Source organism: Bubalus bubalis, chromosome 8, assembly GCF_019923935.1.
Source record: "Bubalus bubalis isolate 160015118507 breed Murrah chromosome 8, NDDB_SH_1, whole genome shotgun sequence".
Classification (NCBI taxonomy): Eukaryota; Metazoa; Chordata; class Mammalia; order Artiodactyla; family Bovidae; genus Bubalus; species Bubalus bubalis.
The window spans coordinates 59,209,914-59,223,830 of record NC_059164.1 but is presented as its reverse complement, the minus strand read 5'-3'; the positions used below and the strand labels follow the sequence as shown (position 1 = coordinate 59,223,830).

At 38.9% G+C, this 13,917-nt stretch overlaps 1 protein-coding gene across 1 annotated transcript; it reads left to right on the top strand.

Moving 5' to 3' along the window:
• Positions 1 to 83: 83 nt before the first annotated feature.
• Positions 84 to 4,774, top strand: DNAJB9 (DnaJ heat shock protein family (Hsp40) member B9). Its single transcript, XM_045166410.1, has 3 exons — positions 84 to 237; positions 2,114 to 2,340; positions 3,268 to 4,774. The coding sequence occupies exons 2-3, from the start codon at positions 2,124 to 2,126 to the stop codon at positions 3,720 to 3,722; spliced, it is 672 nt and encodes a 223-aa protein (XP_045022345.1). The 5' UTR covers positions 84 to 237; positions 2,114 to 2,123; the 3' UTR covers positions 3,723 to 4,774.
• The last annotated feature ends 9,143 nt before the right edge of the window (positions 4,775 to 13,917 follow it).

Here is a 13,917-nt window from a genome sequence, read left to right as displayed (position 1 = left end):
AGGGCGCCAGGGTCAGGTGGGGAGGCGGGAGCCAATAGAAAAGCGTTTCGTGTAGGTCTTCTCCTGAGGTGTAGGCGCCCGCAGCTACCGGCCAGCCAGTGGGGAGCGGGCTGTGCGGGAAGGCGGCTGCGAGAGGCGTGTGAGGTCGGCGGACAGGAGGCAGTGGGCCCGTATCGGCTCACGGAAGCTGCTGAGGCCGGGGTGAAGGCCGAGCCGAGCGGCCGTGTGGAGTCGCTGGTTAGTGTCGCCGGTTAGGAGCAGCAGCAGCCGGAGGTTGTGGACGAGAGACGAGGCCGAGGTCTCGGGGAGGGGGGTTAGGCCTCGGTAACCGCTACGATCGCCGCTAGGGCTTCGGGCTGCCCGGTGTTCTTGAGGAAAATAATAGGGGAAAGGTGATGGCAGAAACACAGCGTAGTGCGGTTTGTCGTGGGGTTGTGCCGCTGGCTTTCTCGGGCGTCGGGCAGCTCCTCTCAGGGCCGGACCCTGGGTGGGACCCCGAGCCCTTCAACCCAACGGCTGCATCTGGTCTGCTAGGGCGAGTACGGGTGAGGGCTGACGGTCTAGTCCAAGCAGTCACCGGTTCTGAGGAGAGAGACCCCCGGGACTGTCCGCCGGGTCCCTCTTAGGAATGAGGAGTCAGTATAAGGCAGTCAGTCTTCTAGGAAAGTATGGGATATTCACCTTGAAACTGAAATGAAGTTTATTAAACCAGGAAGGTACCTCTCTGCCAGTGTTAGACCCGCCCTTTGGCAACGGCCGCAGTACATGCTCGGTTTGTGTTCGTTTAACCAGGAGTTTGTACTTGATTCTTGGTACCCGTGACTGTGACTAACTCTCTGGAAAGAAGTGATCTGTCTACTAATTACGCTCCAAACGGGCCACAGGAGAGGAAGGCAGGCAGTTTCCACAAACCAGAGTGTCTTTCGTCAGACGTGTTATGTCATCTTAGGTTTATAAGCACTCCTATATTCAATAAACAGGATCAATTCTTTTTGAATCGCGAATCATTTAATCTGTAGTCTCGAGAATTCCAAGTTGTATTCTAGGTGTACTTCTTTGAGGTTAGAGAAATACTTTAATGACTCCTGAGAAGTTTGAAAGTAAATTTACCTTATCTGTAGTACAAACAATGAAAGTTTTTTTTTTGTGGCAACCTTAGCAGAAATCCTAAATTTTGTTAATTTCGAGTTTTTAACAAAACATATATCCATGCTTTTGTATTAAATATTTGAGATCTTACAGTTTTTTTTTTTTTTTAAGAGATTACGTTCTGTTGTGTTGAGTTGTCAACATTATTGTGATATTGAGATTCTCTTAAGTGCAAGCCTTGGCTCCTTTTGCCGAAATGAAAACTGAAAATTTCTTTGTTGCTGTTGAGTCATTAAGTTGTGTCTGACTCTTCTGCAACTCCGTGGACTGTTGCCTGCTAAGGCTTCTCTCTGCGCATAGGATTTTCCAGGCAAGAATTGTGGTGCGGGTTGCCATTTCCTCCGGGGATCTTCCCGACCCAGGAATTGAACCTGAGTTTTCTACTTGGCAGGCTGATTCTTTACCACTGAGCCATCTGGGAAGCCTGTTTCTTAGGGAGGGAAGGTTACTGCTAATTTAGACATATGGGGCTATTTACCTTGGTAATGAACTTTTTTCCAGTTAAATTTTTTTAAACCCCTTTAGAATATACATCGGAGAAGGCAATGGCAACCCACTCCAGTACGCTTGCCCGGAAAATCCCATGGGCGGAGGAGCTTGGTAGGCTGCAGTCCATGGGCTCGCGAAGAGTCGGACACGACTGAGCGACTTCACTTTCATGCATTGGAGAAGGAAATGGCAACCCACTCCAGTGTTCTTGCCTGGAGAATCCCAGGGACGGGGGAGCCTGGTGAGCTGCCATCTGTAGGGTCGCAGAGTCGGACACGACTGAAATGACTTAGCAGCAGCAGCAGCAGCAGAATATACATTCTTGAAGATTAGGATTCTTTCAAAAAGTATTTTGATTTTCCACCCTTTTTGCATTACTGCATTAGTGTACTTTAAATCCTAAAAGCTCACTAAGTTCCTTTTAAAAGAAAAATCTAAAGATTAATTCCATAATTTTTTTTCTTTTCTTTTTTAGAATATTAGAAATGGCTACTCCCCAATCAGTTTTCATCTTTGCAATCTGCATTTTAATGATAACTGAATTAATTTTGGCTTCCAAAAGTTACTATGATATCTTAGGTGTGCCAAAGTCGGCCTCAGAGCGCCAAGTCAAGAAGGCCTTTCACAAGTTGGCCATGAAATACCATCCTGATAAAAATAAAAGCCCTGATGCTGAAGCAAAATTCAGAGAGATTGCAGAAGGTATGTAAATGACTATCTCCAAGGTCTCAAAGGTATTAAGTAGTAAAGGAGAATGATAGGTAAGAAGTTTGTATGTATTTGAAGGTTTTGTGGGAGACGAGAGGTAAAGTGGGATGTATATGTAAATGTGATGAAAGTCTCAAGGCTGTTTTCTTATAACATTTTGATCCTGGATGTATGGAAGTATATACTTTCTTGGGCATTCAGATCTAAAAATGTTGAAAATGTATTATTTCATTCTTTTATTATTTATAACATTGCTTATTGTTTCTATGTTAGAAGGAATTTTAGATACCTCAAATTTAAAGTTTTTATGAAGTATGGAGATTAAATATAAAACTATTGAGCATAAAAAAATTAAATAGATTTTAAATGCCGGTTTTTTTTTCTTCCTCACTTAGTCTACATCTCAAAGCCACATTTGTCTTTAAAGAAAAAGTTTTAAACAAGTTTTGACTTAATACTAATTCTGAAACAGATTGCATGTCCTGAGCATTCAGTAGTTAATGTTGGGTGGTGGTAACTGGGAGTTGGAGTTAAACATTTATTTCAGCTAGTAAGGAGGTGAAAAATCTGAATTCCTTTTAATTTGCTCATTAAATTCTTTAATGCAAGCAGTGATTTTTACACAAATAGTATGAAGAATAACTCTGAAATTGTTGCCCATATAATTATTTTTAGTAATGGTAGCATTTATTTAATATTTCTTGTATAGATACTAGAGGCAGGTATTGTGCTAACTGCTGATAGCATACAGTGGGTAAGACAAAAAATCTCTACCTTTTGTGACTCTTTACTCTTATGCTTGTAAGCTTTGGTTTTATTTGTGCTGTGAAATCTTTTCATAAAATAGATAAATTTAAAAGGTTTGGATATATGTAATTTTGTATCTCTTCAGTTACTGAAAGTATTTTTATTTCTTTTCAGCATATGAAACTCTCTCAGATGCTAATAGGCGGAAAGAATATGATACACTTGGACATAATGCTTTTACTAATGGTAAAGGACAAAGAGCTAGTGGAAGTCCTTTTGAGCATTCATTTAACTTCAATTTTGATGACTTATTTAAGGACTTTGATTTTTTTGGTCAAAAACAAAATACTCGGTCCAAGAAGCATTTTGAAAATCACTTCCAGACACGCCAAGATGGTTCCAGTAGACAAAGGCACCATTTCCAGGAGTTTTCTTTTGGAGGTGGTTTGTTTGATGACATGTTTGAAGATATGGAGAAAATGTTTTCTTTTAGTGGTTTTGACACCACCAACAATCGACATACAGTACAGACTGAAAATAGATTCCATGGATCTAGCAAGCACTGTAGGACTGTCACTCAACGAAGAGGAAATATGGTTACTACATACACTGACTGTTCAGGACAGTAGTTGGTGGTTTTTCTGTTCTCATTAAACCCAATTAGGTGACTCCTCTTCAATATCTTTGATGCAGAAAGAATTTTTTTGTGAACTATTTTGACAAGTGCATGATTTCACTTAACTTAATATAGCTGTTAAATATATTTAAATTGTTTTTGACAATTCAGCAACATTTAATTAGGAGAACAATAGCTAATTAATTTCCCTGATTAGACAAGGTTCTTTAAAAAAAGATACTATAATTCTGCCTGGTCTTTTTTTCTCTACTTGTCCTTGGGCTTATTAACATGACCAGTTTAAGGAAAGAATTGACTTTGCCTGATAAATATTTAAAGATTAAACTTTAAAAGATATTCTAGATTTAAATTATGTGAACATGAATGATTTTTTTTGAGTGAAACCTTTGCTAATTTAAAATTGCATGCTCTGTAGCATCTCGGACTTAGGTTGCAAAATGTATGTGAAACTGTATAATTCAGTTCAGCAAAGGATGGCAAGCAGTATCTTGTTTAATTTCCACTGAAAGCTTGAGAAAAGTATGGTTTAATATTTACCACAGAACCATGCAGAAGAATTGGAGTAAAGGAAATGATTGTGTTTCTCATAGTTTTTAAGACCAAAAGAAAGTTGAAAACTTAAATATTGCCAAGAGATTGTTACCTGTTTGATCCCTGGCTGATGATTTTGTAGTGTTAAAGTCATAGCTGTTTTACACATCTTTTCACATTTCTTTCTTTCTTGTTGGCCCTCTAGGTCTTAGTGTGAATTTATGTATTTTTTTGTGTGTGTGGTTTTTCTTCTTTGCACTCATCTTTAGAGATTGACTAATACCTCATTCTGTTTATAAAAACAGCCAGTAATTTCTGTGCAACCTTATTATGTGCAATATTTTTAAATCCTAAGAAATGTGTGCTTTTGTTTTCAGATGGACTTATTTCTTTAGTTCTGCACTTGTTCCATGTTGTACTCCATATGAGTACTAATCCTATGGATACATATTAAAACTAGTAAATATCTCATACAGCTTTGTGAGTGAGAGAAATATAATATTTACAATATGATCTCTGTTGTCATTTTATTCTTAAAAGTCTATTCTGCAGTTCTGGAGGGTATATAAGCAATTGAGCTGCTAATACTGACCATAGACTATTCTAGAAGTTTGAAGATTTTGTTATTATAATTTTGGTATATTTGCTTGCTAGGAGCAAGTATTCTTGCCACTGGTTCTTTCCTCTTCAGGCCTGGTTGGGAAAAAGCAGACTGCATGAACCTATATTTGTTAGTAATCATCTTTAATTTGAAATCTGTGAAGAAAATGAATGTATTTATGCATCTTTATTAGTTCCTAAAAGTTATACATACTACTTTCATTTGATAATAAGAAAATCGCCTGCCTTGAATTTTGGTCTAAAAATTCTCTGTGGCCTATTAAACAGAAAAAGTAAGGCAAAAAAAATAAGCAAAAAAAAAAAAAAAATTCAAATCACAAACATGAAGGATGATTTTATCTAGTTTTAAACATTTGTTTGACCCCCCCCCCCCCCCCCCGCCTTTTTTTAACCTCCCATTTGGCTCTTTGGCATACTTCTTGCAAGGGAAAATGTACCATGAGTCATACACACTTAGGATACAAGCTAAATATAAAGAAAGATGCTTAGATAATCTAGGTATGTGTGTGAGTAATTAGCTGTGTAAGCAACTAGAAATTAGACCAGTAATCAGTATAACAATTTGCTCCATAATTTAGAATTTTTTTTTTTAATAGTTTGTATAGGTTGAATGTACAAAGAGAATGGTGAACTCCTGTAGTTATGCAATGACCAATATGATAGCTTAATCTATACTCCCTATATAAGTCAACACAAAATCTGTCACCTTTTTTTCTTCTATATAAAATAGTAACATAACATGACTATGTTTTTCTTGAGCTAACATGTAATTCTTCAAGTTTTGGGGATTGAGTATGTCTTGCATTGGGTACTGTAGTGCATGTGGTAAATTTGAAGTTCTTTTGGTGCTGTAGATTGGTAGGCAGTTTTGTGCTCTAAGTGGCTCAGAGGTTAAAGCATCTGCTTCCAATGCGGGAGACCCGGGTTCGATCCCTGGGTCAGGAAGATCCCCTGGAGAAGGAAATAGTAACCTACTCCAGTATTCTTGCCTGGAGAATCCCATGGATGGAGAAGCCTGGTAGGCTACAGTCCACGGGGTCGCAAAGAGTCGGACATGACTGGGCAACTTCACTTCACTTCAAGGTCAGTTAAGAATTTATGCATTCATGAAGTAGTTATTTTAATTTTTCTAAATAAAACCACACTAGGGGAAATGGTGCAGTGGCACCCCACTCCAGTTCTCTTTCCTGGAAAATCCCATGGACGGAGGAGCCTAGTGGGCTGCAGTCCATGGGGTTGCGAAGAGTTGGACACGACTGAGCGACTTCACTTTCACGCATTGGAGAAGCAAATGGCAACCCACTCCAGTGTTCTTGCCTGGAGAATCCCAGGGACGGGGGAGCCTGGTGGGCTGCCGTCTATGGGGTCGCACAGAGTTGGACACGGCTGAAGCGACTTAGCAGCAGCAGCAGCAGCAGGGGAAAATGAGACCACTGTTGAACAGAATACAGAAATTTGTATCAGGAGTAGGTCTCTATATTGTTCATGTTAATGCTGGCACCTTTAGTTCCATGTGACATACTGTATAAAGTCAGTCATGGTGGTTTCCTGCCTGGTTCCAATGACAGAATACAATGAAGCCATGGTTCAGTCGCTCAGTCGTGTCCGACTCTGCGGCACCATGACTGCAGCATGCCAGGCTTCTGGGTCCATCACCAACTCCCAGAGCTTGCTCGAACTCACGTCCATCGAGTTGTTGATGCCATCAAACTATCTCATCCTCTGTCGTCCCTTTCTTCTGCCTTCAATCTTTCCCAGCATCAGGGTCTTTTCAAATGAGTCAGTTCTTTGCATCAGGTGGCCAAAGTACTGGAGTTTCAGCATCTGTCCTTCCAATGAATATTAAGGACTGATTTAATTTAGGATGGACTGGTTGGATCTCCTTGTGGTCCAAGGGACTCTCAAAGAGTTTTTTCCAATACCACAGTTCAAAATTATCAATTCTTCTGTGCTCAGCTTTCTTTATAGTCCAACTCTCACATTCATACATGACTACTGGAAAAACCAAGCTTTAACTAGACGAACCTTTATTGGCAAAGTAATGTCTCTGCTTTTCAATATGCTGTTTATGTTGGTTATAGCTTTTCTTCCAAAGAGTGTCTTAATTTCAAGGCTGCAGTCACCATCTGCAGTGATTTTAGAGCTCCCCAAAATAGTCTCTGTTTCCATTGTTTCCCCATCTGTTTGCATGAAGTGATGGGACCAGATGCCATGAACTTCGTTTTCTGAATGTTGAGTTGTAAGCCAACTTTTTCACTCTCTTTCATTTTCATCAAGAGGCTCTTGAGTTCTTTGCTTTCTGCCATAAGAGTGGTGTCATCTGCATATCTGAGGTTACTGATATTTCTCCCAGCAATCTTTATTCCAGCTTGTGTTTCACCCAGCCTGGCATTTCGCATGATGTACTCTATATATAAGGTAAATAAGCAGGTAACAATATACAGCCTTTCCCTATTTGGAACCAGTCTGTTGTCCATGTCCAGTTCTGTTACTTCTTGACCTGCATACAGATTTCTCAGGAGGCATGTAAGGTGGTCTGGCTTTCCCATCTCATTCAGAGTTTTCCACAGTTTATTGTGATCCACAGAGTCAAAGGCTTTGGTGTAGTCAATAAAGCAGAAGTAGGTATTTTCTGGAAGTCTCTTGCTTTTTCAGTGATTCAACTGATGTTGGCAATTTGATCTCTGGTTCCTCTGCCTTTTCTAAATCCAGCTTGAATATCGAAGTTCATGGTTCACATACTGTTGAATCCTGGCTTGGAGAATTTTGAGCATTACTTTGCTAGTGTGTGAGATGAGTGCAGTTGTGCAGTAGTTTGAGCATTCTTTGGCATTGCCTTTCTTTGGGATTGGAATGAAAACTGACCTTTTCCCATCCTGTGGCCACTGCTGAGTCTTCCAAATTTGCTGGCATATTGAGTGCAGCACTTTCACAGCATCATCTTTTAGGATTTGAAATAGCACAATTGGAATTCTATCACCTCCACTAGCTTTGTTCATAGTGATGCTTCCTACGGCCCACTTGACTTTGCATTTCAGGATGTCTGGTTCTAGGTGAGGGATCACACCATCGTGGTTATCTGGGTCCTGAAGATCTTTTTTGTACAGTTCTGTGTATTCTTGCCAGCTCTTCTTAATATCTTCTGCTTCTGTTAGGTCCATACCGTTTCTGTCCTTTATTGAGCCCATCTTTGCATGAAATGTTCCCTTGGTATCTCTAATTTTCTTGAAGAGAACTCTAGCCTTTCCCATTCTATTGTTTTCCTCTATTTCTTTGCATTGATCACTGAGGAAGGCTTCTTATCTCTCCTTGCTATTCTTTGGAACTCTGCACTCAAATGGGTATATTTTTCATTTTCTCCTTTGCCTTTAGTTTCCCTTCTTTTCTCAGCTATTTATAAGGACTCCTCAGACAACCATTTTGCCTTATGCATTTTTTTTCTTGAGAATGGTCACTGCCTCCTGTACAATGTCACAAACCTCAGTCCATAGTTCTTCAGGCACTCTCTCTATCAGATCTAATCTAAACGAAGCCATGAACATGCTTATAACATAAAATAACATCCAGGAGTTTTGAGGTATGATATAAAAGGGTATAAAGCAAAGAACTTGAATTGAGAGGTAAATCCGAGAACCATAGTTAAGGTGTTGGAGAAGCTTTTAAGTCTCAGATTTTTAGTGAAGAAATGGGCCTGAGCTCAATTATGTTAATTCATTGAAGAACTTCATTGGGAACTCTAGCTCTTTTGCTTTCAGGTAAACTGTTGACAGCTTTTTCTTAAGGTCAGAGACTCAGTGTAAGTCTTCAAAGAAAAAGATTATTTCTGGGCAGGCACCCCAGTTGTGGGCATTGAGATGACATGATAGGTTGAGCAGAGGTGAATTTTCACTTGGTGGTGGAGAGGGTGGTGTTGAATAATATTAACACTCCAGTCCCAGAGTAAATAAAACCATATTTTGACATGTAGGGAGCAATAATTTCTGCATCCTGATTACATACTTACCTGCAGTTGCCTGCAGGTTGAAATACCCTGACAACTTACAAGAAACCATAGCTCCTATTGAAAAAGGAGCTGTAATGCAGGCATACATTACTTTTTTTTTTTTTTTTTTATTTTTTAAACTTTACATAATTGTATTAGTTTTGCCAAATATCAAAATGAATCCGCCACAGGTATACATGTGTTCCCCATCCTGAACCCTCCTCCCTCCTCCCTCCCCATTTCATCCCTCTGGGTCGTCCCAGTGCACCAGCCCCAAGCATCCAGTATCGTGCATCGAACCTGGACTGGCAACTCGTTTCATACATGATATTTTACATGTTTCAATGCCATTCTCCCAAATCTTCCCACCCTCTCCCTCTCTCTCAGAGTCCATAAGACTGTTCTATACATCAGTGTCTCTTTTGCTGTCTCGTACACAGGGTTGTTGTTACCATCTTTCTAAATTCCATATATATGCGTTAGTATACTGTATTGGTGTTTTTCTTTCTGGCTTACTTCACTCTGTATAATAGGCATACATTACTGTTGAAGAAACTGTTTTTCTCATCTGTGGCAAATTGAATTCCTTCATAAACACATACATATACTGAAGGAATTCAGACATTTAAGGAAAACCAACAGTAGGGAATAGAAACCTGGACATCAAACCCCGTATTTACTGGTTGTCTATGTAGGCGTCCTTGAGAAGGTGAATATACAGACTTGAGTTATATGTATGAAAGATGGAAATGTGTAACAAGTCCTAGGAAAAGTGAAGAAGCCAGTATAGCTGGAGGTCACTGATAAGGCGGAGTAGTTGGAGATGAGTCTATAAAAATAGTGAGGTAGGTGGGCAGGACAGATCCTGTAGGGCTTTGTCAGCTTTTGTAAAGATTTGACATTGGAATGTGATAGCTTAGTTTTGAGCAAATAAATGACTATCTTTCATAGATTTTAGAAGGATCATACAGGCTGCTGTGTTGCTAGTAGACTATAGAGGGGCAATGGTGGACTAGAGAGATCAGTTAGACTATTTTCATATTCCTGGATGAGAGATTAATGCAGCTCACACACTGCACCAGTGGGAATGGTTGCAAGTAGTTGCCAGTATTATTTGCTTAACAATTGGATATAGGCGGGAAAGAGGATAAAAAGATTATTCCAAGCTTAGTGTTTAGAGAACCAGAAGGACAGTTGTTGTTAACTTAAGATGGGGAAAGCTCCAAGAAGACATTTAAGGGGAAAGATGGGAAGTTCAGTTGGACATACAATTTGAAATAATGTATATACAGGGTTAGAGATAGGCCTGGAATTTGGAGAGAGCTGAGCTGAAGATGTGTATTTCTGAATTGTCAAAATATAGGGAATATTTTAAACCACAAGTCTAAATCACCAAGGGAATATTTATAGATATAAAAAGAAACAATCCAAGAACTAAGCCCTCAAGTGCTCTAAAATTAAAGGCGAAACAGCCCCTTCCCTCCCCCCAAAAACAGCATGAGGAGAAAATGAGGAATACACAAAGATATCTCAGAAGAGGCAGCCAGTGTGTTAGGAGTTTTGTGTCTTGGGAGAAAGTGAAAAAAAGTTTATCAAGAAGTAGAAAGTGGGGCTTCCCTAGTAGCTCATAGGTGAAGAATCTGTCGCCAATGCAGGAGACAGGTTTGATCCCTGATCTAGGAAGATCCTGCATGCCACAGAGCAACAAAGCGCTTGTGCCACAACTATTGAGCCTGTGCTCTAGAGCCTGAGAGTCACATGCCAGTTTCAGTGTTGCAGTGCCCAGGCTCTAGGGCACACAGTCTCAGTAGTTGTGGCTTGAGGGCCCTAGAGCTCATGGGCTCCAGAAGTTGTGGCACCTGGGCTTAGTTGCTCCATATCGAATCCATGTCCCCCGCATGGGCAAGTGGATTCTTAACCACTGGACTACCAAGGAAGCCCCACCATTAGAGATTTTTAAAGAAGACTGGGCTTTTCTCTTTGTACCCTGAACTGATAGCTGAATTTTTCAGTTAGGAATCAAACTCATCTTAAATGTTACAGAATCTTGGCATTGGTAGGTTTAATGTTTGTGGTTTCAACTATTTGGGACAGACTGCAAATTTCTATAATATAAGAATTTGTGATTTTTTGAGGTATAAAATGGAATTCCATGCCATACTAGTGTATTACTAGGTAGTAAGTAGACCTAGCCACCTATCCAATATCTACAAATCAAAGTATCTTTGAGTACCTCGTATTTATCATTGTGTAGGCATTTAAAGAAGGAAATCATATGCTAATGGTGTTGACTAAATTAGAGATATAAGTCTCCTTCTTCAAAGTTGAGGCTATTGTATTCTTTTTCATGTGAAGATTGGTTGCTACCATGATCCATTAAACGGATCACATCTTTTGCTTTGATGCACTGCTTTCTATTCTGCCTCTGTCAAACCTCAATTTCCCTCATTTATTTGAATACCTGTTTTGAATTTTAACTACTGGCCTGGAGGGAGTCAAATCTACACCTGTTTTCAAATCCACATTGTTTTCACCTTCCCTCCACCAATCTATGCTGCTGACATCTCAAAGATGCTTCATGGTAGTCTTTTTTGGGTTATGACACATTATATAATTATCACTCACTAAATTAGCAGCTTAAAATAAAAAACTTTCCACTATTTAATTTTTTAAGCTTAATTTCTTATTATTCAAATATAATTTCAAGTAATAATGATCACTTGAAAAATTACATGAGTGATTACACATAGGGAAAAGTCATTAAAATCATTTGCTGGTATTTTACAGTTTACTTTTAGTGACAATGAAATGTATTAACATGTTGGTATTATTAAAAGAGCAATAACATTTTCTTGTTTTAAATGAATTTTACTATTTTCTACATTATGTTTCATAATTAGAAATGGAATGAGTTGATGTTTTCTAATGCATAATTATTTGGTTATTTGTATTCATTCTTATCATTTAGATAATACTGATTCTCATTCCCTGACACACATCAGGAATATAGACCACATGCATTAGAGATGTAAGATACAGAGAAAAACATTTTCTTTCCTTTTCAGAGAGCGTTTTTGTTCCTTCACTCCGTTTCTTTCCCTGTTGTAGGTAGAGGTGCTATGTTAGTTGGAATAGGCTAATCTACTCTGTAATAATATATCAGTCACATTCATTTTCTTAAATATTGGAATAATATCAAAATAAATATGCCTAATGACTGTATTACTTAATGCTATATTTAAAAAAAAGAATAGCTGTAAACTGTGTTATTTGTGTGTTGAATGAAAATAAGTATGGGAAACACTAGTTTTCTTTATTCCCCTGAAGTGAAAGTGAAGTCGTTCAGCCATGTCCGACTCTTTGTGCCCCATGGACTGTAGCCCACCAGGCTCGTCCATCCATGGGATTCTCCAGGCAAGAATACTGGAGTGGGTTGCCATTTCCTTCTCCAGGGGATCTTCCCGACCCAGGGATCGAACCCAGGTCTCCCGCATTGCAGGCAGACCCTTTAACCTCTGAGCCACCAGGGAATCCTGTATTCCCCTAAGACTTCTCAATTTTTTTTTTTACATGCATAGCTCCGAGGAGCAAATATAGTTTGAGGCATTTCTAAAATCTATGATCAAAAAACTCTTTTTCTAGGAGCATCTCTCTGGACCAATTAAGTAAAAGAATTCCATGTAACACTCTGGAAACTCTGGACTACCAATACCTTTAAATCTAATTAAAGAACACACTTTTGTGGAAAAGACAAACTTTAAAACACTTTTAAAGTTTTCCATAAATAAGTGTTAGGATTAATGTCCCTTATAGCACTACTATGGGCAGTAGAGAAAATTAATTAGAAGAGTGATTTGAAGAGACAGCCATGTCATTGAAAGTGTAAAGCACATGTGTATAGTATTACTTTGCTTTTCTTTGTTATAAACATTACAAAGCTCTGGATTAATGTTAGATTTTGGTCATCAAGATAGAATACATATGCTTAAGAGATACATTATACATAGTAATGCACCTTAAGGGATCCAAGCCTAAAAGTCCTCTTTTTCTTATTCTCAGAATGCCCACTGATGTCTCTGTGTTGTTTTGCCACATTTAAAATGACATAAAAAATATGCATATAATAAACTAGTATTGGAGAAATCAGAAAATTCACCTGGATGGAAAAAAAAAAAAAGCGCAAAGATAAATGCATCCATGCTCATTCATAGCTGGCAATTTTCTTTCTTCATTGAGAAAATGGAAGAATTCTGAAAAGAACTCTCCAAGTTTCCCATCATCTTCTATAGAGGCTGCTCCACTTCCTCTGCCTTTCTATGAGCCCACTACCATCAGTAAACTCCTTATGTTCCCTCCTAGAGCCAACCCCTCCACCATAGACTGGATCACGTCTCTCAGAACATTCAAAAATATTCTTCAGAAATTCTTCCCTCTTGTTCCTGTTATCAGTTTTTTTGCTTTCCATTTAATAATTCCTACCAGGAAACAAACCTATTGTTAGTTCTATGTTAAAAAAATTTTTTTTCTCTTGACTCTACTTTTCCAACCAGTTGCTGTCTCATTTCTTTGCTCATCTTTGTAGTGAGACTTCTTCAAAGAGTTTCCATTCCCACCAGAACTCTCTACCAGAACTACTCTCATCAGGGTCGCTGATGAGCTCCACATTGCATATCAATGTCAAATAACAAATAAATTGGCCACTTTTCAGTCCTCATCTTTACACACAGTTCAACATTCTCCTCCTTAGTATATATCTTGGCTGAGCTCCCAGAACACCAAACTCTTGGTTTTTCTTGTCTCTCATTGATTGCTTCTTAGTTTTCTTTGCTGATTCTTTCTTCTCTTCTTTGTGTCTTCTCAGTCTTGGTTCTTCCCTCTTCTCTTTCTTCTTCCTCTTTCTTTCCTTCCTTTTTCTTCTTCCCTTCCCCTTTCATATGTTACCTCTCTTCTCTTCCTCTTTTTGTGATTTTAAAGTCATCAGTATAACTGCCACTTACAAATTTCTGTCTCTAGGACAACTCTTTCTCCTAAACTCCGACTCATATATTCAACT